The 27,238-nt window shown below is 43.7% G+C and overlaps 1 protein-coding gene across 1 annotated transcript in view; it reads right to left on the reverse strand.

The window, feature by feature from the left end:
- Positions 1-27,238, reverse strand: part of CNTNAP2 (contactin associated protein 2) — a 653,718-nt gene that overhangs the window by 580,040 nt on the left and 46,440 nt on the right. The window contains exon 3 of the mRNA XM_070766812.1: positions 1,328-1,521. Within this exon, the coding sequence (XP_070622913.1) occupies positions 1,328-1,521 (194 nt within the window). The remainder of the gene's footprint in view (positions 1-1,327; positions 1,522-27,238) is intronic.

Consider the following 27,238-nt stretch of genomic DNA (forward strand, 5'->3'; position numbering starts at 1 on the left):
GTTTTAGCATTGTTTCAAGTCTGATAAATTGATTAATCCAATTTAAGTTCAATTTATGGAAAACAAGTCAGTATTTTAAACAGATAGTTCCAGCATGTTACAATGACTTTCCAAATCAATGCCTACCCATTTTAAAAATCCATTTTTTTAATGCTTTAAAAGGGTTTTAACTTTTCTCCCCCTAGTTCTTTTCTTTTCTTTGGATCTAGGATTTTTTCTCTGTATGGTTGTTCACCACTTTAAGAAATAGTTTTAAGAATCTCTTTTCCTGAATTTTCTTCTTTTTTTAAAGTTAGAGTTCAATTTTTTTAAAAAAGAATCTTCTCACCCAGCTCCAGTCACTGTTAATCTACACCACTCCTGCACATTTCTTTGTTGCCCTGACTGTCCCAACTTCATGGCTGCCATGATGGTTGCCTCTTTTCCTCAGAAACAGAGAAATAGTCCACTTTAATTGGACTATTAGGGGTGTGAAAATGTGAAACATATTTGTTAGTACATGGTACATACTGTTATTTGGGATTGCCATGTCTGTTAAACTGCCTATTGTAGTTTATACATTTACAGTTGTAATATCACTTTAAGGACTTTGGCAGGCTAGCCATAAGAGGGCGCCAGTACTCTCTCCTGACAATGATGCTGGATTGCTCATTCACCTTTTGCCTTTATCTTGAGGGGGGGTGTATTTTGCTTCATGCTTGCTATGTGCGGTTTGTTGATTATTTCTGCTTTATGTATATATGTAAATAATACTTATTTAGCATACTAAGTCTGTGCCATTACTGGTTGTATCACACATCCACACTCTTCCTTAATCTCTGCTCAGCGTATGTCGAAGGTCTCGTAGCCTAGCTGCACCGAGACATACCAGCAATATTTTTGCACTTTGAACAAACAATAAAATAAGTTCTTTAGGATCAATCAGGAGGGATTGACACAGATTTTTTTGCATATCACAGCTGAAATCACCTTGGTAAATAAGTTCATCAATTCCTTAATTATTTTCTGGAAATGTTATCAGATTATTTGCTTTGTGTGATATGATATGAAAAATGGAGAAAAAACTATTTTTATCTATGTTCTCTATTCTATGAATCACTTAATAAACTTCCATAAATTAAATCTTTTTTATACATTTAATCCCACGTGTACTTCCATTGCACATTAATAATATGGCCATAATCACATAAACAAAATATTATTGAATAAACTACTATTATTCAATAATAGATTATTCTATTCTATTTATGGAATCAGAAAATAAATTACATGGCAGTTTCAAGGAAGAAATAGTATAATTAAAATGCATGCATTGCAAGTAACTTACCCAAACATTTCCATCTTGGTGATATGGCTTCCAATTTCTCCCTGTATCACTGTAAAGCATCCTGTACTGAGTTATCCAATCAGAACTACTATATCTGCCTTGAGTAGCAATTGAGGTGATTTGTTTCCTATTGCCAAAATCAACTTGCAGCCACTGGTAATGGTTACTTTCAAATGGACACCAGCCTCCAGCACCTACAGAAGTAAAAAAAAAGAAAGATGATACTGTGAGGTTTCTAATATGATATTCATAGAAAGTGATTCTACTGAAATACAGGTTGCGTTCAAAAAGTAGTGCAATAATTTTTTAAAAGTAATTTATTGAACAGATTTGCACAAACACTTAAAGTTTTTTAAAGTACTGTCCTTGGGCCTCTGCACATTTTTTCCAGTGACTCTGCCATAACCGGTATGCACCCTGGAAGGCGTCTTCGGGGACCTCTCGCAAGGTCTTCATCATGGCTGATTGGATCTCTTCAATGGATGAAAAATGGGTTTCTTTCAGGTCTGGGAACAAAAAGAAGTCTGCTAGGGTGGCGTCAAGATTTGGGGGGGGCAGCGTTGGCACCTGGTGTTTGGCCAGGAACTCGTGGACTCATAGCGTGTTGTGGCAAGGTGCATTTTTCGTCCATAGAAGAGATCCAATCAGCCATATGAAGACCTTACGAGAGGTCCCTGAAGACGCCTTCCAGGGCACATAACGGTCATGGCAGAGTCACTGAAAAGCATGTGTAGAGGCCCAAGGACAGTACTTTGAAGAATTTTAAGTGTTTGCACAAATCTGTTCAATAAATTACTTAAAAAAAATAATTGCATTACTTTTGGAACGCACCCTGTATTTAAGTATACAGTGATCCCTCTATTATCGCGAGGGTTCCATTCCAAGACCCCTCGCGATAATCGATTTTTCGCGATGTAGGGTTGCGGAAGTAAAAACACCATCTGCGCATGCGCGCCCTTTTTTTCTATGGCCGTGCATGCGTAGATGGTGGAGTTTGCGTTCTCCGCCGCCCACGCAAAGGGGAAACCCCGATCTTCGTCTGCTCGCTGCTGCTGCTGCACCGAGCAGATCAGCTGCTGGGCGGCCGAAGGAACCTTCCCTGGGTCTTCCCGGCCGCCCATGCAAAGGGGAAACCCCGGCTCCTCGCTGATGCCCGCCGCTCGCCCGCCCGCCAGCAAGAGGGGGAAGACCCAGGGAAGGTTCCTTCGGCCGCCCAGCAGCTGATCTGCTCGGTGCAGCAGCAGCGAGCAGACGAAGATCGGGGTTTCCCAGCCGCCCACGCAAAGGGGAAACCCCGGCTCCTCGCTGATGCCCCCGCTCGCCCGCCCGCCGCCCGCCAGCAAGAGGGGGAGAGATAGAGAAAGAGAGAGAAGGAAAGAAGGAGATGAGAGAGGGAGGAAGAGAGTGTGAGAGAGGAAGAAGCAAGAGAGAGAAAGAGAGAGAAAGAAAGATGAGAAAGGAAGGAAGAGAGTGACGTCATCGGGTGGAAAAATCGCGATATAGCGTTTCGCGAAGATCGAGATTGCAAAACTCGAGGGATCACTGTACACTTAAATACTTTTGTTTCCATTTTCTGTATGTAGCTGAAGTATTTCTGATAAACTCCAAAGCAGCACAACTCAACAATGATAGGAAACAATGCTCTCAGAGTATTAGTCTGTTTTGTTTATTATTTATATCAGTTCCTGAAAATTACCATCAATAACTTGAGTGGTACTCTGGTCATTCTGAGAAGAATTTTAGTATACTAAAGAAAAAGAATGACAGTACACTGATCCCTCGAGTATCGCGAGGGTTACATTCCAAGACCCCTCGCGATACTCGATTTTTCGCAATATAGTGGTGCGGAAGTAAAAACACCATCTGCGCATGCGCGCCCTTTTTCCATGGCCGCGCATGCGCAGATGGTGTTTTTACTTCCGCACCTGGGAAGACCCAGGGAAGGTTCCTTCCGCCGCCCAGCAGCTGATCTGCTCGGCAGCGCCGCAGCAGCGAGGAGCCGAAGATCGGGGTTTCCCCGCCACCCACACAAAGGGGAAACCCCGATCTTTGGCTCCTCGCTGCTGCCGCGCCCGCCACTTGTCCGCCCGCTGCTTGTCCGCCCGCCGCTTGTCCGCCGCTTGTCCGCCCGCCGCTTGTCCGCTGCCTGCCCGCCCACCCGCCGCTTGTCCGCCCGCCGCTTGTCCGCCGCCTGCCTGCTCGCCCGCCCGCCGCTTGTCCGCCCGCCGCTTGTCCGCCCGCCGCTTGTCCGCCGCCTGCCTGTCCGCCCGCCCGCCGCTTGTCCGCCCGCCGCTTGTCCGCCGCCTGCCTGCCCGCCCGCCGCTTCTCCGCCGCCTGCCTGCCCGCCTTCCCGCCGCTTGTCCGCCCGCCGCTTGTCCGCCACCTGCCTGCCCGCCCGCCTGCCGCTTGTCCGCCCGCTGCTTGTCCGCCGCCTGCCTGCCCGCCTGCCCGCCGCTCGGTGCACGACAGAGGGAAAGTGAGAAAAAGAGGGAGAGCAAGAGGGGGAGAGATAGAGAAAGAGAGAGAAGGAAAGAAAGAAAGAGATGAGAAAGGAAGGAAGAGAGTGAGAGAGAGGAAGAAAGAGAGAGAGAGAAGAGTGGAGTATTTTTTAATTAATATTTTCTGAAAAATCGCGATATAGCGTTTCGCGAAGATCGAGATCGCGAAAATCGAGGGATCACTGTAATTTTCATTTCTGTTCCTTCACTCATAAGTGCTTCACAGAGAAAGCTGTTTATAAATAGGAAATACATATTTTTCTCACCCTAAGACATATTGACAATCTATGAAGTTGTACATACTCTTTAAAATTTCCACATGAATGTGATATATCAATGAGGTTTAGCAGCCATTGCAAAATCATAGGGTTCTTTTTCCTTCTTCAAATAAATAATGTTAAAGAGCTTTGACAAATTTTATGGCATATAATCAACCAACAAATCAAAACTTCCTGTGATGTATTAAAAAATAGTACCCATAAAAGAATAAGATATAAAACTTAGCCATTTTTTTTATCAGATGGCTTTTAGATGTCTTCAAGTACATTTCATTATTATTCTTTGTCTAATAGTTTATCCACTTTGCTCACTTGGCAGACTGGGTTTTTGTTTTTGTTTTTTAAATCTCACAGATATCATCTATGCAAATTTCAAGGGAAAAATGGCAGACTAAATATGTCTCTCTGTAAAGTACTTAATTGTACATATGAAGAGGGGGCCAATAAGAAAATTGTTCATCTCTAAATAAAGAGAGAATGCAAGATTGCCCAAACTATGCTCCATAATGTTGTTCTTCATAAGGAAACTGCAAGTTAGTGGTCTCTGAGGTTGATATTATAGGAACTCCTGCTTTAAGCATGGGTTGGACTAGAAGACCTCTAACTCTGTTATTCTGAGGGAGAATTAGGAGGCAAGAGAATTGCCATATTTTTCTTTTCTTTTTAATAATAAACTTTATTGAAATTTTCATAAAAAGACAAAACCAACAAACATACATTTAACATAAATTTGGGGTTGCGATACCCCTGCTTATTTTAGAAGTTAAATTTCCATACAAAAGAAGAATACCTTTTTTAATACTTTAAATCAACTTAATACTTTAAATGAAAAGAAGAAACTACATTTAAACTTATATACGAAAACTTTCATTTATAACCTAGGTAAAACACAAAATATAAGTCATACATTCTTCTTTTTCTTATTTATCCATATATACACTTTATTCCATACTACATAAAATTCTGATTCTACTTGGTCTTTTAACCGTCTTGTCATCATATCCATTTCAGCGCAATCTAGTATTTTCTTGATAACCTCTTCTTCTTTGGGGATATTTTCCCCTTTCCAGTTTTGCGTGTACACAATCCTGGCCGCCGTCAAGATATGTATAACTAAATGTAAAATTTCTTTCTTGTATTCCTGACTAGCTATACCCAGTAAGTAAAATTCCGGGGGGTTTTCTACATCCTGCATTACTATTTCTTTTAAAATTCTTTCTATCATTTTCCAATAGAGCTTAACTTTACTATACATCCACCATTGATGATAGTAGGTACCTATTTCTTGCTTACATTTCCAACATAAAGGGGACACATTGGGGAACATTTTTGCTATCCTACTCGGTGGGAGGTGCCACCTATAGAACATTTTAATTTGGTTTTCTTTTAACGAAACCGACTTTGTCATTTTCCAGTTTGAGATCCAGACTTTTTCCCATGTATCTATATCAATTTCTCTACCTATATTTTTACACCAGCTTATCATGCTATCTTTTAAGGTCAAGTCTATATTTTTATGTCCTATCATATATTTATATACTTTACCTATTAATTTGGACTGATTATTAATTAATAAGTTACCTACATTTTTTTTACTCTTGTTAAAATTATATGCCTTACTATCTCTTTGAAATCTAGATTGAATCTGAATATATTGCCACCAATCTATTTTAATGCCTTCTTCCTGTAATTTATTTCTTGATTTTAATTTCATCTGGTCATCCAGTAATTCTTTATATCTTATTATTTTCATTTCTTTTGTCGAATTGGGATGAGTTATTGCTTCTAGCGGGGAAATCCAATCCGGAATAGTTAAAAAATGATTTTTTTAAACATCTTTCCAAACTTCCAATAAATACTTTCTTATTGTATGTCTTTTAAAATATGTATGTATTTTATCCTTATCATACCATATAAAGGCATGCCAACCTAACATAAGATCATGGCCTTCCAAATTTAATGTTCTACTGTCTTCTAATACTATCCAATCTCTAATCCAAGTTAAGGCAGCTGCCTGATAATACAACTTCCAATTTGGTAAAGCAAATCCTCCTCGTTCTTTAATATCTTCCAAAATATTTATCTTTATTCTTGCTTTTTTACCTTGCCATAAAAATTTCCTAATTATCGTTGTTAAATTTTTAAAGAATCCCCCCCCCCCCCGGATTTATAGGTATTGTCTGGAACAAAAACAGGATCTTGGGTAAAATATTCATCTTAATTGTGAGAATTGCCATATTTTTCAAAGGACACCAAATTTGTGTTATCATGGCAAGTCATTTTTGGATATTGCCAATTAACTGCTTTAAAGAAGTTACCATAGAAATTTATAAAGCTGGAAAAACTGAGTAATAGTCTTCTATCCTTAATAAATAAAAATGAAACTTTAAGAATGCAAAATAATCAAAATCAAAATAAGGTTTTTCCCAGAGAAATGGACTAAGGCTCAAAAAGTACCATGTTTGATTTTTAAATATTATGGCCTCATTGACCTCATTGCCCGTGCTCACTTTGACTATGGGGGTACTGCTTGGCGGCAGTACGATGAATCATTTAGAATGTGTGTGACGTTTGAGCACATGCTACCCTGGGACATGGTGGTCCCTGATTTGTGGTTCAACGCTATGCAGCTTGCCCGGGTTGGGGGTGGCGACTGCACAGACAGCAGTCATTTCATGGAAGATACGCTGGCGGCGACGCCACCGGCTTGGGCAAGTGGGGGAACAGGAATGAAGCCCGCCCCCCGTGTCACGAATTTGCAGTTAAGGGGTCGTGTTTTCGTCCCTCCTGCAGGTTCAGACATGTGTGTGGGAACTGTGGGGGTTCCCACGCTACTAGCGCTTGCACCAGGCCCAGGGGAAACAGGGATAGGAAGGATGGGGCTGGGCCGCCTAAGCGGCTACCGCCCTCTAGGTAAAAAGGGCCCCAGCCCAATTAGGCTAGGGGTACTGGGAGAGATGCTTAAAGAGTATCACCCATGCAGGAGCGCGGCTGCGCTACTGCAGGGTTTTACAGAAGGCTTTAGGATACCATATTTTGGGCCTAGGAAGGCCTTCATTATCCAGCAACCTTAAGTCAGTTGTCGCTCGTGAAGATATTGTTAGGGCTAAAATTCAGAAGGAGGTGGCCAAGGGCAGGGTACTGGCCCCCTTCCCGTGCCCATCTTCGCCAGCCCTTCGGGTGTGGGTGGTTCCTAAGAAGGCCATTGGTGAATTTTGGTTGATTCACCACTTGTCCTTCCCAAAGGGAGAATCAGTGAATGATTTCATTCCTGATGAGCTTTGCTCAGTTCGCTATGCATCCTTTGACGCAGCGGTGGCCATGGTTAGGAAGTGTGGTGTAGGAGCTCTCATGCGTAAATGCGACATTAAGTCTGCATTCTGGCTCCTTCCCATAAACCCGGAAGATTTTGAGCTCCTGGGTTTCCACTTTGAAGGTGGCTATTATGTGGATAGAGCACTGCCTATGGGCTGCTCGATATCTTGCTTCCTGTTTGAGAGCTTCAGCACCTTCTCAGGAGGCACCTTGCTCAGGAGGCAATCTGGGTTGGGTTTGGTAATTCATTACCTTGATGATTTCCTGCTGGCTGGGCCTGCACATTCTGAGCAATGTTTGGCCTTTGAGACCTTTGTGCTCATCTGGGGGTTCCTTTGGCCCCCGAAAAGACCAAAGGCCCCGCCACCAGGATTACTTTTTTGGGTATTGAATTTGACTCTGTTGGGCAATCTTGTAGATTGCCCCCAGAAAAGCTACTTAAGATCCAGGGTAAATTGGACCAAGATTTAGCTAGCCGTAAGGTGACCCTTCGCCAGCTTCAGGAATTAGCCGGGCTACTTAATTTCGCCTGCTGGGTGGTGGCCCCCGGCAGGGCCTTTTCCCGGTGTGTGTATACGGCAATGAAGGGGCTCCGTTTGCCCCATCATCGAATGCGCTTACGTGCTGGGGTCAGGAATGATCTGCACGTATGGCGGGTCTTTTTAGCCCACTTTAATGGTCTGTCCTTTTGGAGGCACGAGCTTCTATTGGAAGCTGAGTTGCAATTGTGTTCGGACGCCGCAGGGACCTGCGGGTTAGGAGTTATTTTGGGTGACCAGTGGTGCTATTCTATGTGGCCTCTGGAATGGAGGGCCTTGCCAGTGGTCAAGGATTTGACTTTTTTGGAGCTCCTCCCATTGGTGATAGCTTTAGAGCTCTGGGGGGAGCAATTTAGGGACAAAACTGTGCACTTTTGGTGTGACAACCTGGCAGTGGTCCACATTGTGAATGCCCTGTCTTCTAAGAATGACAGGGTCATGCGACTTGTCTGCCATTTTGTGCACAGGTCTTTGTCTCTAAATGCATTGTTTTTGGCCCAGCACGTCCCCAGGCTTGATAATGGGATCGCTGATGCCTTGTCCCGTGGTCAGTTGTCCAGGTTACAGACGCTGGCTCCGTGGGCTTGCGCGTCACCGGAAGTCTTCCCTTGCCATTTGTGGAGCCTGGGCGGACTCACGAGCAGTGGAAGATCGAAACAGGCAGGGCCATGGCCCTCTCAGTAGCGCCCGGTACCTTGAGGTCATATCAGAACTCAGGTAAGGAGTTTTGGGAATTTAGACACTCTAAGGGTTACCCACTCACCTGGCTTATCCTGGCCGATCACCTGATAGAGTTCTGCATCCTGATTAAGCAGCGCAGCGTATCGGTAAGAACTATTAGGGCTAGACTGGCAGGCCTGGCCTTTCTTTCCAAGGCCAGTGGCTTTCCTGACTCCTCTAGCAATTTCTGCATTGGGAAAATACTGGAGGGGTGGGTTAGGGAGCGACCTATGCCCCCGGTAGACAGTAGACAGGCACTAACTGTACAGCAGCTGTCCCTCATTAACGGTGTCTGGAACAGCATGTGCGCTTCTTTGTACAAAGCCCGCCTTTTTCAGGCGGTCGCCAGTGTGATGTTTTTTGGGGCCCTTCGGGTTAGCGAGGCTTTAGCCTCCTCTCGTGGAGATGGGTCACTTCGAGCCCTCCAGTTCTCGGACCTTCAATTTGGGGGTACCGGTGTCTCCCTATTGATGAGACAATCTAAAACTGACCAGTTAGGTAGGGGGGTTAGGATAGAGTTGATGGCCGTCACCGATCAGTCTGTCTGTCCGGTTTCAGCCCTTTCTTCCTTTTGTAGTCTGAGAGGAGCGGGTCAGGGGTACCTTTTTAGTCATCAGGATGGTTCCCCACTCACCCGCTATCAATTTTGGGTAATTATGACCAGGGCGCTAGTTGCGATTGTCCTTGACCCTGCCTGGTATGGAACACATTTGTTCCATATTGGGGCTGCCACTAGTGCAGCAGTGTCTGGGTTCCCGGGTCACAGGATCCGGGAGATTGGTTGCTGGAGGTCAGCGGCCTATTTAGCCTACGTGTGGCCTGCTGAGGTGGTAGAGCAGGATTTCACCCTCGGTAACCTTTCTCTGCCCTCTTCCAGATAGCCCTTGGAGGGTGAGACCGATGGCGTTGCTGTGTGGCCACAGTATCATCTTTTGGGCTGGCCGCTCTGCAGCGATATCCGCCGTGGGGACCCAGCTGTCTTTGGGCCATTGGGTCAACATCGCCTGGCTTAGAAGAAGAGGCTTGTGGTGGAAGGGGCTCCTCCCCCTGCTCCTGGGAGGGTGCCACAACATGGTTGCACCCAGGTGGTTGCTCTTGCACCTCGGGGGCAATGACCTGTGTGTACTGCGTGGCCTGGCATTGATTTGCCAGGCCCGTGAAGATCTGCGGGCTCTTCGCATGGCTTGGCCAGCCACGCAAGTGGTCTGGTCCAAGATCCTCCCGAGGATTGTTTGGAGGGGTGCCATTTCCCTTAGGGCTATTCACAAGGTCAGGAGAAAGGTTAATAAGGCTACTGGCAGGTTGGTTAGAGAGTTGGGTGGGGTAGTGGTTTCCCATCCCAATATCACTATTGATCAGCCGTGGCTTTACCGCGCTGACAGCGTTCACCTGTCAGAACAGGGGAACGCCATCTTTTTACAGGACCTGCAGAGGTCCCTGCGTGAGCTGGTGCAGGTAGAGGGGGGAGTCAGGGGGCCAAGATAGAGATCTGATCCCCCTCCGTGACAGGTTAGGGGTGGAAATTGGGAGGTGTTTAGCAACTGCGTGTTCTCCATTGGGCATCTTTGGAGATGATTAGCAGACTCTCTCCAAGGGCTCATGGTGCCTTTTAAATGATCTGAGCAATTGGGGAGAACCTGCCTCTGGATCTCACTCATTTCAATTCCCTTTCAGGGATTGGACAGTGAGGCCTCCCACATGCATGGCATGGCTGGGATCCAGGTGAGGGCACGGCCCCTTCACCTGGATCAGCATGGAGCTACACCCTGAGTTGCCCCGGAAGTTTTTATGACATCATTTCCGCCCCGGAAGTATTTCAGTTGACCTCTGTAGGTCCATGTTAGGTTGAATTAAATTAATTTTAATTTAATTAATAAAAATGACCCAGTTTTAAATCCAGCTCTATGTCTGCATTGTCATTCTGCCTCTGCTGCAAAATCATCCTACAGAAAGCATGATCAAATATTTCATCTATAGATTGAGATCAAGATATATGGGGCAAAAACTTTGTCTGTCTTCCTTCCCAATAGCAGCATCTTCATACCCCACAAAAGATGGAGGGACATCACAAACAGGTTAAGCTATTGATTAGAAAATCCAAAATATTTGATGGAAGAAGGAAAAGCAGAAACACACTTCATCCTTCCATTAGGGGTATTATAATAATAGTGAAAAATTGGCTTTATCAGGAGTAGCTAGATAACTTTTCAGCAATTAATTCAATTCAATTTATGGTGGTCAAATATCAATATGGATAATAAACAAATACATTTTAAGAGAGAACTAAAGGTCAATTGTAATATAGCCTTACTAACATCGAGTAACTAAGATTCAGGATACAGTCTTTATTAAATTGCAATGTAAACACTAAAATTATATTAAAGATGGCAACACCTAAAATTACAACAAAGGTATACAGTATATCTGTTGAAATACTTAGTCAGCCAGGTTATGGTTGCCCCAAGGCGTTTTTTCAAAAGGAAATTAGACTTTCTTTATTTTTTCTCTTGAACTTTTCTCTTTTCATCCAAAAAGAATCTTCAGTTCTGACTGAATGGTAGGGAATGGAAGAACTTAGTGCTAAAAATCAGATGACTGTACGGAATATAAATTATTTTATTCCACATTATCCAAACAGAACTGAAAATGCTTCTTGGACTATAAGCAAAACATCTTTAAGAGAAAAATAAATAAAGTTCAGTTGTCTTTTGAAAAAGACAGGTACCCTCAGCAGTGTTCCCTCTAATTTTTTTTTGGGGTGGGCAGAAAAGTATAGTGTCTGAGCGGCAGTCCCTTCGGGACTGGGCAGCACAGAAATAATAAATCAATAAACAAACAAACAAACAAATAAATAAATAAAAAACCCACCCTGTTTTGCCTCAGAGAATTTCAAAATAAAATACTGTACTGTGTGTCTATAACAGTGAGCTCATAATAGGGCAACTCTATCAATATCAAAATGCCACTTAAATAGTTGAGCTAGTTTCAAACTAGATTTTGATTTTCTTTCTCTCTTCCTTACTCCCACTCTTTTTCTTTCTCTTTTCCTTCCTCTCTTTTTTCTATCTGTTTCTCTCTCTTCCTCTCTTCCTCTCTCTCTCCTTCCCTCTCAGTCTTTCCCTCTCGGCTTCTGACCCTCAGATCGTGTGCAAAAGGGATTGTCCCATTAATGGCTGATTGGGAGATGTAACAGCCAGCCAAATAGGAGGAAGCAGAGAAGAATTTGCAGCAATTGTATCAGAGTTTCATTGAAGAGAAAGGGAAAAGGGACTGGTGATAGTACAACACAAAAAGAATTGAGCACGAAAGCGAAAGTGAGTGTGGACTGTTAAAGCAGTGAATGTAAATTGGAGAAGAGTTGAAGCAAGTGGGGTGAGTAGGTGCGTAAAGAGAAGCTGTGGGGGAACCTTTGGATTTAGATAAAAGGAAAATACTTTTTAGAGGAAAGAGGAACTTTGGAGAGCTGATTTGGTGTGAAAGGGGAAAAGAGTTTGATTGGGAATTGAATTGAATTTATTAGATTTATAAGCCACGTTTCTTCAATGGTGTCAGGGCAGCATACAAGAAAACAAAATACAATCAGTAAAACACCATAAATTTAAAAACATTCATCCATCAATCATTCATTACTTGGGCTGTAGCAGTATGCTATTGCTCAACGGCCTCAGGGAGATGGAAGATCATAAAAGATTGTAAAGGGGAGAGCAACCTTTGATAGGAATCTGTCAGTTGGGGAAATGATGGACAGTGACTAAGAGAAGTAGAAGAATGACATCTTGGAGGCTTTTAATAAATTAAAAGTGCATAAGACTGAGTAAAAGAAGTCAGTGTGAAAAGTGAAAAGAGAATTTGGAATTCTCAATGCGGCCTTTCCCTTTTTTGTTTACTTTTTTCTTTCTTTTCCTATTGACTGTAAAATACAACTCCATACAATTGGGACTATATAATATAACACGTATATTTAAATAAACATACTAACAAAGTGAGAAAGTATATGTTAAAGTGAGCCAATTTATTTAAAATATTACATATGTCAACTAGAACAACAATGCTGACTAAAGGAGGTAAAAAACAACCAATGACTCTAACCTCCCCTGCAGGGCAAAGATCATTAGACAATATGCTGACTGAAGAGGAGACGGGGTATCTGTCCACTGGGGGACCAGCAAGGGCTACAGGCTTTAATGAATTTTCTACAGGAGACAATCCTGAGAATACAAGATAAAATTATGTAAGACCTGGATGGAGTAAAAGATGATTTAACATGGTTTAAGGATTCTAATGAATGGGAAATATCCATACCAGGATATACACTGTATAGGAAGGATAGAATAGAGAGAAGGGGAGGTGGAATAGCCATTTATGTTAAAGAAAGTCTAAAAACAACACTAATTCAAAAAACATGTAAAGATCTGGAGACTCTCTGGATTTGCATGCAAAATAAAGAAGGTTCTGTCATTAGAATTGGGGTGATCTATAGGCCTCCCGGGCAATCTGAGGAATATGACAACAAGATGGTGGATGAAATTACCCAAATAGTAGTAAAGGGAGATATTGTGGTTATGGGTGATTTCAACATGCCTGATGTTGACTGGAATATCCCCAGTGCCATTACATTCAAAAGTAAGAATATAGTAGTGGCCTTTACAGGAGCAGCTCTGGCACAGCTGGTTAAGACACCAACTAGAGGGGAGAATATTCTAGATTTAGTTTTTACGAATGGGAATTGGGTTTCAGAGGTCAAGGTGGGAGAAAATTTAGGTTGCAGTGACCATCTATGTTTGTGGTTTGATGTAAAAACTGATTGTGAGCAATCCTATACTGCAACCAAAGTATTGGATTTCAGAAAAACAAATTTTAATGCAATGGGGAATATTTAAATAATGAATTAAAGGGCAGGGATAAAATGGCAGGAGTGAGCACCCAGTGGACTGTATTAAAAAAAGGCCATCTTAAAAGCCACTGGACTGTGTGTAAGACAAATAACTAAAGGTAAAAGGAAGAAGAAACTGCTATGGTTTAGTAATGATGTAAGGGCTGTAGTCAATGAAAAAAGGCTGCCTATAGGAGGTATAAAGAGTCTGGAAGTATAGCTGACAGAGAGGTCTATAAAATGAGACAGAAGGAGGCAAAACAGATAATATATGCTGCTAAAGCCTCAAAAGAGGAAGAAATTGCCAAATCGGTAAAGAAGGGGGATAAAACCTTCTTCAGATATATTAGTGATAGGAAGAAGAAAAACTGCAGCATCACGCAGCTTAGTACCGGGAATAATACATGCATTAATGAGAATAAGGAGATCACTGACCATTTCAATAGCTACTTCTGTTCATTTTTCTCAAAAGACACCTTACAAAATAATACTATAGAAGATATAGCATTGCTTCCAGCTGTATGGATTCATCTCCAGTGATCTTACAAACCGATGTCTTAGAAGAACTTGAATGGTTAAAGATAAATAAGGCAATGGGTCCAGATGGCATCCACCCCAGAGTTCTTAAAGAACTCAGATCTGTCATTGCTACCCCCCCGACTGATTTGTTTAACCAATCCCTGTTAACAGGAGATGTTCCTGAAGATTGGAGAATGGTCAGTGTTGTGCCTATCCACAAGAAGGGCAGTAGAGAAGAAGCTGGTAACTACAGGCCAGTTAGCTTGACATCAGTTATAGTTAAAATGATGGAGACTCTACTCAAAAAGAGGATAAATCAGCACCTAAAAAACAATAACTTATTGGACCCAAATCAGCATGGCTTTACTGAAGGCAAATCATATCAGACTAATCTCATTGATTTCTTTGACCATGTCACAAAGGTGTTGGATCAAGGTGGTGCCGTGGATATTGCCTATCTGGACTTCAGCAAAGCCTTTGATATGGTTCCACATAAAGAGCTGATAGATAAATTAGTGAAGATTGGACTTAATCTCTGGATACTTTGATGGATTTGCAGCTGGCTGAAGCGTAGACATCAGAGAGTTATTGTTAATGGCGAGTATTCTGAGCAGAGACAGGTTACAAGCGGTGTGCCACAAGGGTCTGTTCTGGGTCCTATTCTTTTTAATATGTTTGTGAGTGACATAGGGGAAGGTTTGGTAGGGAAGGTTTGCCTGTTTGCCGATGACTCTAAAGTGTGCAATAGGGTTGATATTCCTGGAGGCGTCTGTAATATGGTAAAGTGAAAAATAATATGGTTAAAATTGATGAAAGGGTAAGTGCAATACACACAGCACTGTCCGGAAATGAATAAGAAATAAAGGAAGTGAAAAAGAGAACAAAGATAACAGAAAAAAGAATAGATAAAATGGATGATAGATTGGAAACTATAAATAAAAATCTGGAAGGATCTATTGTGTATCTGGAACTAGAATGATCAGCTTTTTACTTTAGACTACAGAATATAGAGGAAACAAAGGGTGACAAACTTTTGGATTTAAAAGCAGAGATCTTAGGGCATATTCTAGATAGGCCAAAAGATGAAGTTATAAGAGAATTGGATGAGATCTTTAGAATCAGCACCAGTTATGCCAGATGATATAGACATCCGAGGGAAATTCATATGAGTTTTCTAAGCAGATAGATGAGAGATGAGATCCTGAAGAGAATCCCTAACATATAAGGGTAAAGAAGTACTAATCTTAAAACAGATCCCATGAAGAATCAGGGAAAAAGAAGAGGATACAATTTTTTCAGCACAGCTGATTTGATATTGAATAATCTTCAGATGGCTTACACTGGAGGGGATGCTAATAACTTGGAGAGATAAAAAAATATACAGAGTGGATATGTTAGAGAAAGCTGAAGAATTCTAAAAACTTCTAAAAATGGGTGAAGAACAAAATAATAAAGAGGAATTATCTAGCAGAAGCCAGGAGGAATTAGCTACAGGATCTCAATCAGATGGACAAGAAATAAAAGATAGCAGAGAGATGGAAAGATATGGAAAAGAAAGAGCAAGGACATGAATGCCAGTTGAAACAAGATCAAAGGGGACACTCAGAACAGACAACAAGTAATGAAATAGAATAACAGGAAGTTGATATAATTTCCATTAACATCAATGGGTTAAATTCAATTCTAAAAAGAAAGTGTATATTATTGGATCTGATGGATGATCTCTGGTGGGCCCGGGACAGGGTTTATCCTCTGTCCTGGTGCTTCTTGAACTCTCAGCGGCTTTTGATACCATTGACCATGGTATCCTTCTGTGCCGGCTGGAGGAGTTGGGAGTGGGAGGCACTGTCCTTCAGTGGTTCTCCTCCTACCTCTCCAGTCGGTCGCAGTTGGTGTTAGTGGGGGGTCAGAGGTCGACCTCTAGGCTTCTCCCTTGTGAGGTGCCTCAGGGGTCGGTCCTCTTCCCCCTGCTATTTAATATCTACATGAAACCTCTGGGCGAGATCATCCAGGGGCATGGGGTGAGGTATCATCAGTACACTGATGATACCCAGCTGTACATCTTCACCCCACGTCCACTCAACAAAGCAGTGGAAGTGATGGGCCAGTGGCTGGAGGCTTTTAGGGTCTGGATGGGTGTCAACAGACTCATACTCAACCCTGATAAGATGGAATGGCTGTGGGTTTTGCCTCCCAAGGACAATTCCACCTGTCCATCCATCACCCTGTGGGGGGGTGGTAATTACTGACCCCCTCAGAGAGGGTCCGCAACTTGGGTGTCCTCCTCAATCCACAGCTTACATTAGAGAACCATCTTTTAGCTGTGGCGAGAGGGGCATTTGCCCAGGTTCACCTGGTGCACCAGTTGCGGCCCTACCTAGACCGGGAGTCACTGCTCACAGTCACTCATGCCCTCATCACCTCAAGGTTTGACTACTGTAATGCTCTCTACATGGGGCTACCTTTGAAGAGTGTTTGGAAACTTCAGTTCATGCAGAATGCAGCTGCGAGAGCAATCATTGGCTTTCCCAGATATGCCCATGTTACACCAACACTCCGCAGTCTGCATTGGTTGCCGATCAGTTTCTGGTCACAATTCAAAGTGTTGGTTATGACCTATAAAGCCCTTCATGGCACTGGACTAGAATATCTCCGAGACTGCCTTCTGCTGCACGAATCCCAGTTAGGTCCTACAGAGTTGGTCTTCTCCTGGTCCCATCGATGAAACAATGTTGTCTTTCGGGACCCAAGGGAAGAGCCTTCTCTGTGGCGGCCCTGACCCTCTGGAATCAACTCCCCCCAGAGATTAGGATTGCCCCCACCCTCCTTGCCTTTCGCAAACTCCTTAAAACCCACCTCTGCTGTCAGGCATGGGGAAATTGATTCCCCTAGGCCCTTTCCGCTTTACATATGGTTTGTATGAGATGTATGATTGTTTTTTATATTAAGGATTTTAAATTGTTTTAACCATTGAATTGGTACTGTTTTGTTGTTGTGAGCCAATCCGAGTCTCCGGAGATGGGCGGCATACAAATCTAATAAATAAATAAATAAAGACAAAATCTGCATATATTCTGTTTACAAGAATGAATGAAACATGAAAAAGTGTTAGAATGTCTAAAATTAGGAAAGCTAATCTGTGCATCAGCACAGGTGAAGAAAAGGAGTATTACTATCTATCTAAAAAAAAAAGTTAAATCCTAAACTAATTTATGCAGATAAAGAAGGCATAATTTATTGGTAGAGATAATAAATGGGGGTGGGGAGTTTTAATTGTAAGAATTTACACCCCTAACCAAAAACATTTTTTAAATTCAAATCTGCATAACAAGATAGTTGAATTAGCTTGGCAAAATCTATGTCTCCTAGGAGACTGTAATACAATAGTAGATAGCAAAATGGATTACAGAAGCATAAACAGAAAATGTGCTAGACGTTGCCAGTTACATTTATGAATCTGGTTAAAGAATTAGAGCTAAAAGACACAGTGAAAACTGAATATCAAGGAACAACAATACACCTTTTACTCTCACTCCTATAGATCCTGGTCATGCATTGACAGGATCTGGACAAACTTAGTAGGATACTATACTATGGATACTATAAATGTAGAGAAATGACCAAGTAGATTGGCTGACCACCCAGTTTTAATAAAAAGGTGAGTGAAAGTGTGGAAAACTAGAGGAACATTAAACTAATTTACAAGAAAAAGAATACTTATAGAAATTAGAGAAAGATCCAGGGCCCTTCTTTAAGGAAAATCCTAAAGAACAAATGTCAACCCAAAATTGAAGAAAAGAAAAAGATCCTTCAGAATTATTATAAAAATATATATATTTTGGGGAAAAACCAAAGAAGATGACATTAGAGCATGTTTAATTAGTCAAAAATTGCCAATCTTGTCAGAGGAGAAGCAATTGATGTTAAACAGGAAAATCACATTAATGAAATTGAAAAAGACCATTAAAAAAAAAACCCAATAAGACTCTGGAACTGGATGGGCTTCCATCGGAAACATAAAAATCTTCAAAGTATTATACAGGACAAAATGTTAGATTTATACAATGAGGCACTAAAAAAAGGCTGAAATGCCCAAATCCTGGGGGGAAGGCATACATCACCCTGATACCAAAAGAAGAAGCAGATCATTGTCAAATTAGAAATTACATGTCAATATCTCTATTAAATGTAGATTACAAAACATTTGCATTGATTTTAGTTGAAAGATTAAAAATAATATTAAATCAGAGTATAAATTCGGATCAAAACGGTTTCCTACCCAAAAGACAAATTTGTAATGCTACTAGAATAATTATGAATGGAGTTTATAAGTTTATATGGAATTTTTAAAAGGGAGAAAGATTAATAAGAGGTCCTATTGTGTGAAGAGTTTATTTCTGTAAATATGTCAAAATATTTATAGCTACTCGTTTTCAAAGATTTCATAAAATGTTTTATGACCTTTCCTTCATTGTGTAATTCATGTTGTTTGTGATGAATTTTTGTGTGAAAAAATGCACATAATAAAAGGTTCATAGAAAAATCCTGTTTTTTTTTTTTAAAAATCAAATGATGTTTAACACATAGTAAGAAGCACAAAGAAGTTTTGCTTTGCAAATTGAAGCATTTTCACTAAAAATTACCCCCAAAATGCAGGAAACCTAGGCATTTTCCTCTATAACAAATGGTATTTAGATTTAATTCTTAACTTTAATTAATTGGATTCTGATGTACATTGTCTTTTTAATATGTTTTAAGCCACCCCGAGTTCTCTGACAGGGGTGGCAAATCAATCAATCAAACAAACAAACAAACAAACAAACAAACAAACAAACAAACAGGAGCCCCCTGTTTCTGGGGTGAGCTGGGCCTTGGAGACAATATTCTAAGGATGTTAATCAAGGGCCTTGGACTAAGTATGCGGATTATAAAAATTGGTATCCCCACCAATTGTGTTCTCATCTCTACTTCAGGCCTGCAATTGGAACTTAGTACATCAACTGATCAAGTTCCCCTTTTTATTATATTTTGCACACTCATCCTCCTAGGACCTGTGTGGACTCTACTAACCTGTGTGGACTCTATTGACTCTACCTGGGCTATCGCCTTTAGAAATAGGCCCCTTCAATTTTGTAACATCACTGAAAGACAGTTATCTCAATCAACACTGTCCACAGAACTCTGTTTAAGGACAGTTTGTATTCTTAAATCTCCTGGCATTATAGGGAACAGGCAAGGCCTGGCTGACTGGAATGATTATTATTGTTTTACTTTTATATGCCTTGCATTAACTTTACTGTAACCCTTTTGAGTTGTAACAATGGGAGAGCCGGGGGTGAGAGCCAGAGCCTCTCCTGCTGAGTGTAGAAACAGAAGCAGCATCGGGCTTGTCCATAGCTCCCAACTAGGTATGAATGTTGGACAGGCCTTGCCAGAAATGATGGAGTCCAGGAATGTGAGGAATTGGATCTCTGGGGGATGGGAGAACCAGAGCATTGTGGTTATGATTGGTAGAGGCAGATATGGTGGGAGCCAGGGAGTAGGCTACTCATGAGGACTAGGACTCACTATCTTGCAGCGATTCCCTGTTCTGGCCCATGGACCTTGGTCCATTGATCTCATCTCATACAGCTAGTGACAGGGGAAGTCAGTGTCAGATTTTGTAGATAAATCACAGCCCACGTGAGCTATGATAAATCAAATCTGGAGGCAACGGATTAAGTTACAGAAACGGCTTCAAACGAAGTTACTTTTATTAATAAAAAACAAAGAAAACAGCTATGCCTGGTCCCAGGCTCTTACTGTGCGTCTTACATTGTTAAAGACTAGAAAAAGATGGATTCTTCCGAAAAAGAAAGGAAGTGATGCTGGCTGTCCAGACAGGATTTTACATCATCATGGGTGGAGCTAATTAACATACACACAGTTAACTATTTAATTACTGAATGTCTCTGAATGTCTCTGGGGCTGGCAATACACAGCGTAACAGTCAGAGCCCTAGTCTCAGGCTGCTTCTGCTGAATGCCATGTCAATTGTTAACAAAGCCCCCCTGATCTGGGATTTACTCTTGGATGGGGGCCAAACCTGGCATGTATAACTGAAAACTAGCTGGGCCTTGAGTGGGGAGTTCCCTCTCAGAGATGTGCCTGGATGGGTTTCAGGGAAGGGGTGAAGGAGTGGTGGTCATAGTTTGGAAGACTCTGAGTCCTCACAGGATGCCTGCTCCTGAGATTGTTGAGTGTGAGTCTCTCCTTTTGAGGTTGGACCTAGGGGTTCAGGTGGGCTTGCTGCTAATGTACCTGCCTCCCAACTGCATTGCAACAGCTGTGCCTGCACTGCTTGAGGCGGGATGGCGGTGGAATTCCCCAGGCTTATAGTCCTGAGGGACTTCAATTTACCATCGCTCGGTGGTTCCTCAAAGGCAGTGCAGGAATTCATGGCTTTGATGACAACCATGGACCTGACCCAGGTAATACAACTCATGAGGGGGGACACACACTTGACTTAGTGTTTCTCTCGGGGCAATGGAGTCATGATCTAATGCAGCGGTCCCCAAACTACGGCCCGTGGGCCGGATGCGGCCTGCTGAGGCAATTTATCAGGCCCGTGGGGAGCGCACGAGATTTTATCAATAGATATAAGCTCCCAAATCTCCTGTCCATTCACCGCGGTCTGCTGCTGAGCAAGGAGGCGGTACAGAGGCAAGGTACAGGCCCGCTTTCCTCCCCGCCCCTTGCCTCTGCACCGTCTCCTCCTCACCTCATCCTCCATGGTGAATGGACGGGAGATTCAGGAACCCCCCTGAATTTGCCCGAACGGAGGCGGCGGCGGCTTCAAGGGACCAACAGCTGGTCCTTCTCGGCGCTGGGTTGCTGCAGCCTCCGAGCTCCGCTGTTGTTCCCAGGCAATGTTACCTCTAAGCTGCGCTGATAGAGAATCAGAGAGAGACCGGAGGGCGGCTTGCCGGTCCACAGGCCCCTGGATGAGCGGCCCCGCATGGCCCCAGCAGCGGATTTCGTCGTCGCCTCTGCCCACGTCCAGCTCTCCAGCAAAGAGGCAGCAGCCACGTCCACCCTTTTGCCCTCCACGGCGCCCAGCGCCTGGCCCCAGGCCACCGCCACCTCCTCTTCCCAGTAGCGTGCCCGACCTCTTCCTGCAGGAACGGGTGGTGGGGTGGAAGTTGTTGGAGTTATCTACACGCGCGCCTGCTGACTTGGAAGAGAAAAAATCTGCGTCTCCAAAGAGGGGGGGGGGAAGAAAGAAAAAAAAGAGCTCCAACTTGGCGGAAGGGAGGAGGGGAGAACCGAGCATGCTGCAGCAAGTTTGCTTGGCAAAAAGGCGGCTACTCCTTTCTGGGGCTTTTTTTTCTCCCCCGAGTGTGCTGCAGCAAGTTTGCTTAGCTTTCTGGGGCTTTTTTTCTCCCCCTCCACCACCCCTTTCTGAATATTGTTTGCTGCTTAGGAGTGACCCTCTCTCGGGCTTGTTGTGGATGCGGCGCGGATGAGGGGGAAAGCTGTAAGCACGAATTAGCAAAACCAGTTCAACCTCTTCTTCGCCTCCTTACCGACTACTGAAAAAAGAAGAAGCTTTGTTGGGATTTTGGCTCTCCGCAGAGACTTTCCAAATGTGCTTTCCTGGGCAGCTGGGCTTTTCCCCTCATCCACACCACATCCACAACAAGCCCGAGAGAGGGTCACTCCTAAGCGGCAAACAACATTCAGACAGGGGTGGTGGAGGAGGAGAAAAAAAAAGCCCCGGAAAGCCAAGCAAACTTGCTGCAGCACGCTCGGTTCTCCCCTCCTGCCTTCCGCCAAGTTGGAGCTCTTTTTTCTTTCTTTTTTTCCCCCTCCCCTCTTTGGAGGCGCAGATTTTTTTCTTTCCCCTCTTCCCAGTCAGCAGGCGCGCATGTAGATAAGTCCAACCACTTCCACCCCACCACCCGTTCCTGCAGGAAAAGGTCGGGTGCGCTACCAGGAGGCGGAGGCGGCGTGGGGCTGGGCGCTGGGCACCGTGGAGGGCGAAGAGGTGGACATGACTGTGCCTCTTAGCTGGACAGCCGGACGGGGGTGGAGGCGACGGTGAAGTCCGGTACTCTCCGCTCTCTCTCTCTCAGCGCAGCTTAGAAGTAACAGTGCCCGAGGACAGCAGTGGAGCTTGGAGGCTGCAGCAATGCAGCACCAAGAAGGACCGTGTGTTGGTCCTTTGAAACCGCCACCGCCTCCGTTCGGGCGAATTCAGGGGGTTAGCTGGAGAGCCGGGTGGAGGCGACGGCGAAGTCCAGTGCTGGGACCATGCAGAGCTGCTCATCCAGGGGGCCATGGACCGGCAAGCCACCCTCCACTCTCTCTTTCTCTCTCTGTTGCCAGCGTGGTGTATGAGAGAAAAAAAGGAGGGGAGAGAGAAAGAAAGCAAGATAGAGAGAAAGTGAGAGAGAAAGAAAGCAAGAGAGAGAAAGAGGGAGAGATAGAGAGGGAGAGAGAAAGAGGGAGAGATAGAAATGGAGTGAGAGAGAAAGAAAGAGGGAGAGGGAGGGAGGGAGAGGGAGAGAGGGAGAGAGAGAGAGAGAGGGAGAGATAGAAATAGAGTGAGAGAGAAAGAAAGCAAGAGAGAGAAAGAGGGAGAAGGAGGGAGAGAGAGAGGGAGAGAAAGAGAGAGGGAGAGATAGAAATAGAGTGAGAGAGAGAGAAAGAAAGCAAGAGAGAGAGGGTGAAAAAGGGAGAGAGAAAGGAAGAGGGAGAGATACAAAGAGGGAGAGAGAAAGAGTGCATGAAAGAGAGAGAGAGAAAGAAAGAAAGAGAAGAGAGAGAGAAAGAGAGAGGGACAGAGAGAGAGAAAGAGGGAGAGATAGAGAGGAAGAGAGGAAGGGGAGAGATGGAAAGAGTGAGAGAGAGAGAGAAAAAAAGGGAAAGAGAAAAATGAGAAAATTATGGAGAGAAAAGGAGGGAGAGGAAAAATGAAACAAATGAGAGAGAAGGAAGAAAAGAGAGGGAAGAGAGAAGTGGAGAGGAAGGAGGGAAGGAAGGAAGGAGAAATGGAGGGAGTTTCTTGATTTAAGTTTAAATTTACTTGTTAATAAAAATGTATAAATTACTTTATTACTTAATTACTTCTTATTTTAAATATTGTATTTGTTCCCATTTTGTTTTTTACTTTAAATAAGATGTGCAGTGTGCATAGGGATTTGTTCATAGGGATTTTTTTATAGTCCGGCCCTCCAACAGTCTGAGGGACAGTAAACTGGCCCCCTGTGTAAAATGTTTGGGGACCCCTGATCTAATGTTAAAGGGCATAGACATTTCTCCCTTGTCATAGTCAGATCATTTCCTGTTACGGCTTGACTTTAGAACACCAATCCCCCACAGCAGGGAGGCGGAGCTGATTAAGTGACTCTGCCCCAATGCCTAATGGACCCAGAGGGGTTTCAGAAGGCACTTGGGGAAATACCTGACTCTTTTGTATACAATCCAGTAGAGTCCCTGATGACAGCCTGGAACAGGGCCTCATTGGGAGCCCTAGACCAGATTGTCCCTTTGTCACTTCTCCAAGCCAGTGGATCCAGGAGAGCTCCTTGGTTTACCAAAGAACTCCGGGAGATGAAGCACCAGAAGAGACATCTAGAGTGGTGCTGGAAGACTAGAAAATCTAAATCTGACCAGATATTGTTAAGAGCTTACATTAGGATGTATCTAGTGGCAATATGTTTGCATTTTTCCACATTTATTGCATACGTAGAATTGTGCTCTGCCACCCTCTTAATGTGGAGGAAGTGGATGAGCCCTTACAGGATAGAACTGAGGAATTTGTCCAGTTTCTTGTGGACAAAGTCATTCAAATTCGGATGGACCTGGACTCTGATTGATCAATGTTGATCGAGATGATAGGGACAAGTTTAGTCCTGTTGTGTGGAATCAGTTTGATCCTGTGATATCTGAGGAAGTAGACAAGGCCATGGGAGCGATGGACTCCTTCACCTGTTTACTGGACCCATGCCCTTCCTGGCTCGTTTTGCTATAGGGAGGTGACACAAGGCTGGATCCAGGTATTGCTCAACACCTCCTTGAATGAGAGGTCCTTCCCATAGCCACTAAAGGAGGCTGTGGTCCATCCCCTCCTCAAAAATCCTTCCCTAGATTGAGCTGATTTAAAAAACTATCATCCAGTCTCCAACCTACTTTTTATAAATAAGGTTGTTGAGAAGGTGGTGGCACTCCAGCTCCTACTGCTGTTGGATGAAACTGATAATCTAGACCTTATCAGTCAGGTTTCAGGCCCGACTACAGCACTAAAACCACTTTGGTCATGATGATGGATGATCTCTGGAGAGTCTGAGATGGGGGTCATTCCATCATCTTGGTGCTTCTTGATCTCTCAGCGGCTTTTTATGCTATTAATGATGGTATCCTTCTTTGACGATTGGAGAGGTTGGGAGTGGGAGGCACAGTATTTTGATGATTCTCCTACTATCTCTCCTACTATCACAGTCGGTGTTGGTGGGGAAACAGAGATAGACCCCTAGGCCCCTGCATTGTGGATGCCACAGGGATCGTTTCTCTCCCCCCTCCTATTTAGCATCTACATGAAACTGCTGGTTGATATCATCCAATGACATGGGGTGATGTATCACCAGTACGCTGATAATACCCAGTTTTACATTTCCACCCTGTGTCAATTCAGTAAAGTGGTGGATGTGATGTGCTGGTGCCTGGAGGCTGTGAGGGTCTGGATCAGTGTTAACAGACTCAAGCTCAACCCCAACAAGACTGAATGACTATGGGCATCCTTAGCTCTTGAGGGAGGGATATTAACCCACTCAGAGCAGGTCCACAATCTGGGTGTCTTCCTAGATATGCAGCTGAGACTGGATCATCATCTCTCAGCAGTGGCTACGAGGGCTTTTGCACAGGTTTTCCTAGTGCACCAGTTGTGGCCCTGTTTGGATCAGGAGTCTGCTCATAATCACTTATGCCCTTATCACCTCATGCCTCGACTATTGCAATACGCTCTACATGGGGCTACCCTTGAAAAGTGTTCAGAGACTACAACTGGTCTAAAACACAGCCCTGCCAGCTGTTGTGGGTATGCCCAGGTACACCCACATCACACCAACACTCTGCGGGCTGCATTGGCTCCCAGTCGGTCTCCAGATGCAATTCAAGGTGTTGGTTATCAACCAGTATGGCTTGTTTTTCAACCAGTATGATCAGGTGTGCCGTGAAGAAGGAAGCTCAGCTTCCGGTCTCTCAACCTTTTGCTGAGGGCACAAAAAGCAAAAAGTTGCGAGACTGGAAGCTGAGCTTCCTTCTTTGCGCCTTCCAAGTTTTTCTGGCAGCTGAAGCACCCTGCCCAGCTGGAGCTTCCTTTGTGGAGGTGGCAGATGAGCTTTGGGGCCCAGCGGGAGGACGCTGGCAGCAGGAGCAGAAGGGTGCTGGCAGCAGTGGCACTGGGCAGTAGCTGCCAATGGTAGCTCCAGAGCGGAGGCACTGTCGCCAACAGCTGGACGTGTTTCTGGATGCTGTACATGCTGGTACTGCCTGGGCATGGGTGCAGGGATGGCACTGACCCACTGACTGTGCAATGCCAGCATGTATGGCATCCAGCAACACGTCCAGCCACCACCATCGGTGCCTCTGCCCTGCAGCTCCCGCTCACAGCCGACCGCCCTGCTGCCACCTCGTGGTTACTGCCTGATGCCACTATTGCTGGCATGGTGTATGAGAAAGAGAGAGATAGCAAGAGAAAGAAAGAGAGAGATAGCAAGAGAAAGAAAGAGAGAGAGAGCAAGAGAGAGAGAGAGAGAGAGGGGGAGAGAAAGAGAAAGAAAGCAAGATAGAGAGAGAGAGAAAGCAAAAGAGAGAGAGAGAGAAAGCAAGAGAGAGAGAGAAAGAGGGAGAGAGAAAGCAAGAGGGAGAGAAAGAGAGAAAGAAAGAGAGAGAAAGAGAAAAAGAGAGAAAGAAAGCAAGAGAGAGTGTGTGAGAGAAAGAAAGCAAGAGAGAGAAGGGGAGAGAAAGAAAGCAAGAGAGAGAGAAAGAGAAAGAAAGCAAGAGAGAGAAAAGGAGAGGAAGGAAGAGAGAGAGAGAGAAATGAGAGCAAAAGGGAGAGAGAAAAAGAGAAATGAGAAAATGATTTTGGTTGGTGGTGTGCCCCAGGATTTTGTAAATGTAAAAAATGTGCCCTGGCTCAAAAAAGGTTGAAAATCACTGGGCTAGACAGTGTCGGTTGTTAGGACTACAAAGGAGGGCCTTCTCTGTGGTGGCTCTGCCTCTATGGAACCAACTTCCCTTAGAGATCCACATGATCCTCACCCACCTGGCCTTCTGAAAGACTGTGAAAACATGGCTTTGCCAGCAGGCCTGGGGCTGGTGAACTATACCGTGTGGCCCAAGCTGAATGGATATGAATGTTTTATTATTAGGTATTTTTAAATTGCTTTTAAACTGTTTTATATTGTTGTTTATCACCCAGAGTCTGGAAGGAGTTAGGCGGCAAATCAATCAATCAATCAATCAATCAATCAACCATTCCTGGCTTCTTCAGCTCAGTTCCATGGTGGCAGGGGCAGTGGAAATGTAGAAATGGAAAGACCCTGTATGCCATCACCTTTCTTCTACCTGCCCCAGTATCCTCTGCACTATGCCCATCTTCTCACTCACTCATCTGGAGTATTTTGTTTGCTTAACAATAAGGATTATATTCCTATTTTTTATCCCTTTTTTCAGTCATTAATAAAATAAATTCCATGTTTGGAAGTATTCTGTATCTTCTTCCTGATCTTCAATGTAAGTCTATCCATTTCTGAACAGTCCATTAACTTCTTAATTATCTCTTCATCTAGTGGTATTTCTTCATTTTTCCAATGCTGAGCAAATATAATCCTCACTGCTGTTAATACATGTAATATTAAATATACACTTTATCACATTGTTCTGTGTTATGCTGGGTGTCACGTTACAAGCCCCAATTAAGTCTGAAGTGTAAATTCAAACACACACACTCTTGTAAAGTAAACAAAGAAAAATACTGTTCAAATGCCCTTTTATCAGCCAAAATGCTCTCCCACAAACCACAAACTTTGAATGCTGTGATAAGCCAAAACAAAAGCAAAGCAGATAAAGGCAGCTGTGAAGATGTCACAGCCACCCCCCCTTCAAGAGTCCTCAAGCCAAACTTA

The sequence above is a fragment of the Erythrolamprus reginae genome, chromosome Z (genome assembly GCF_031021105.1).
Source record: "Erythrolamprus reginae isolate rEryReg1 chromosome Z, rEryReg1.hap1, whole genome shotgun sequence".
In the NCBI taxonomy this organism is placed as follows: domain Eukaryota; kingdom Metazoa; phylum Chordata; class Lepidosauria; order Squamata; family Dipsadidae; genus Erythrolamprus; species Erythrolamprus reginae.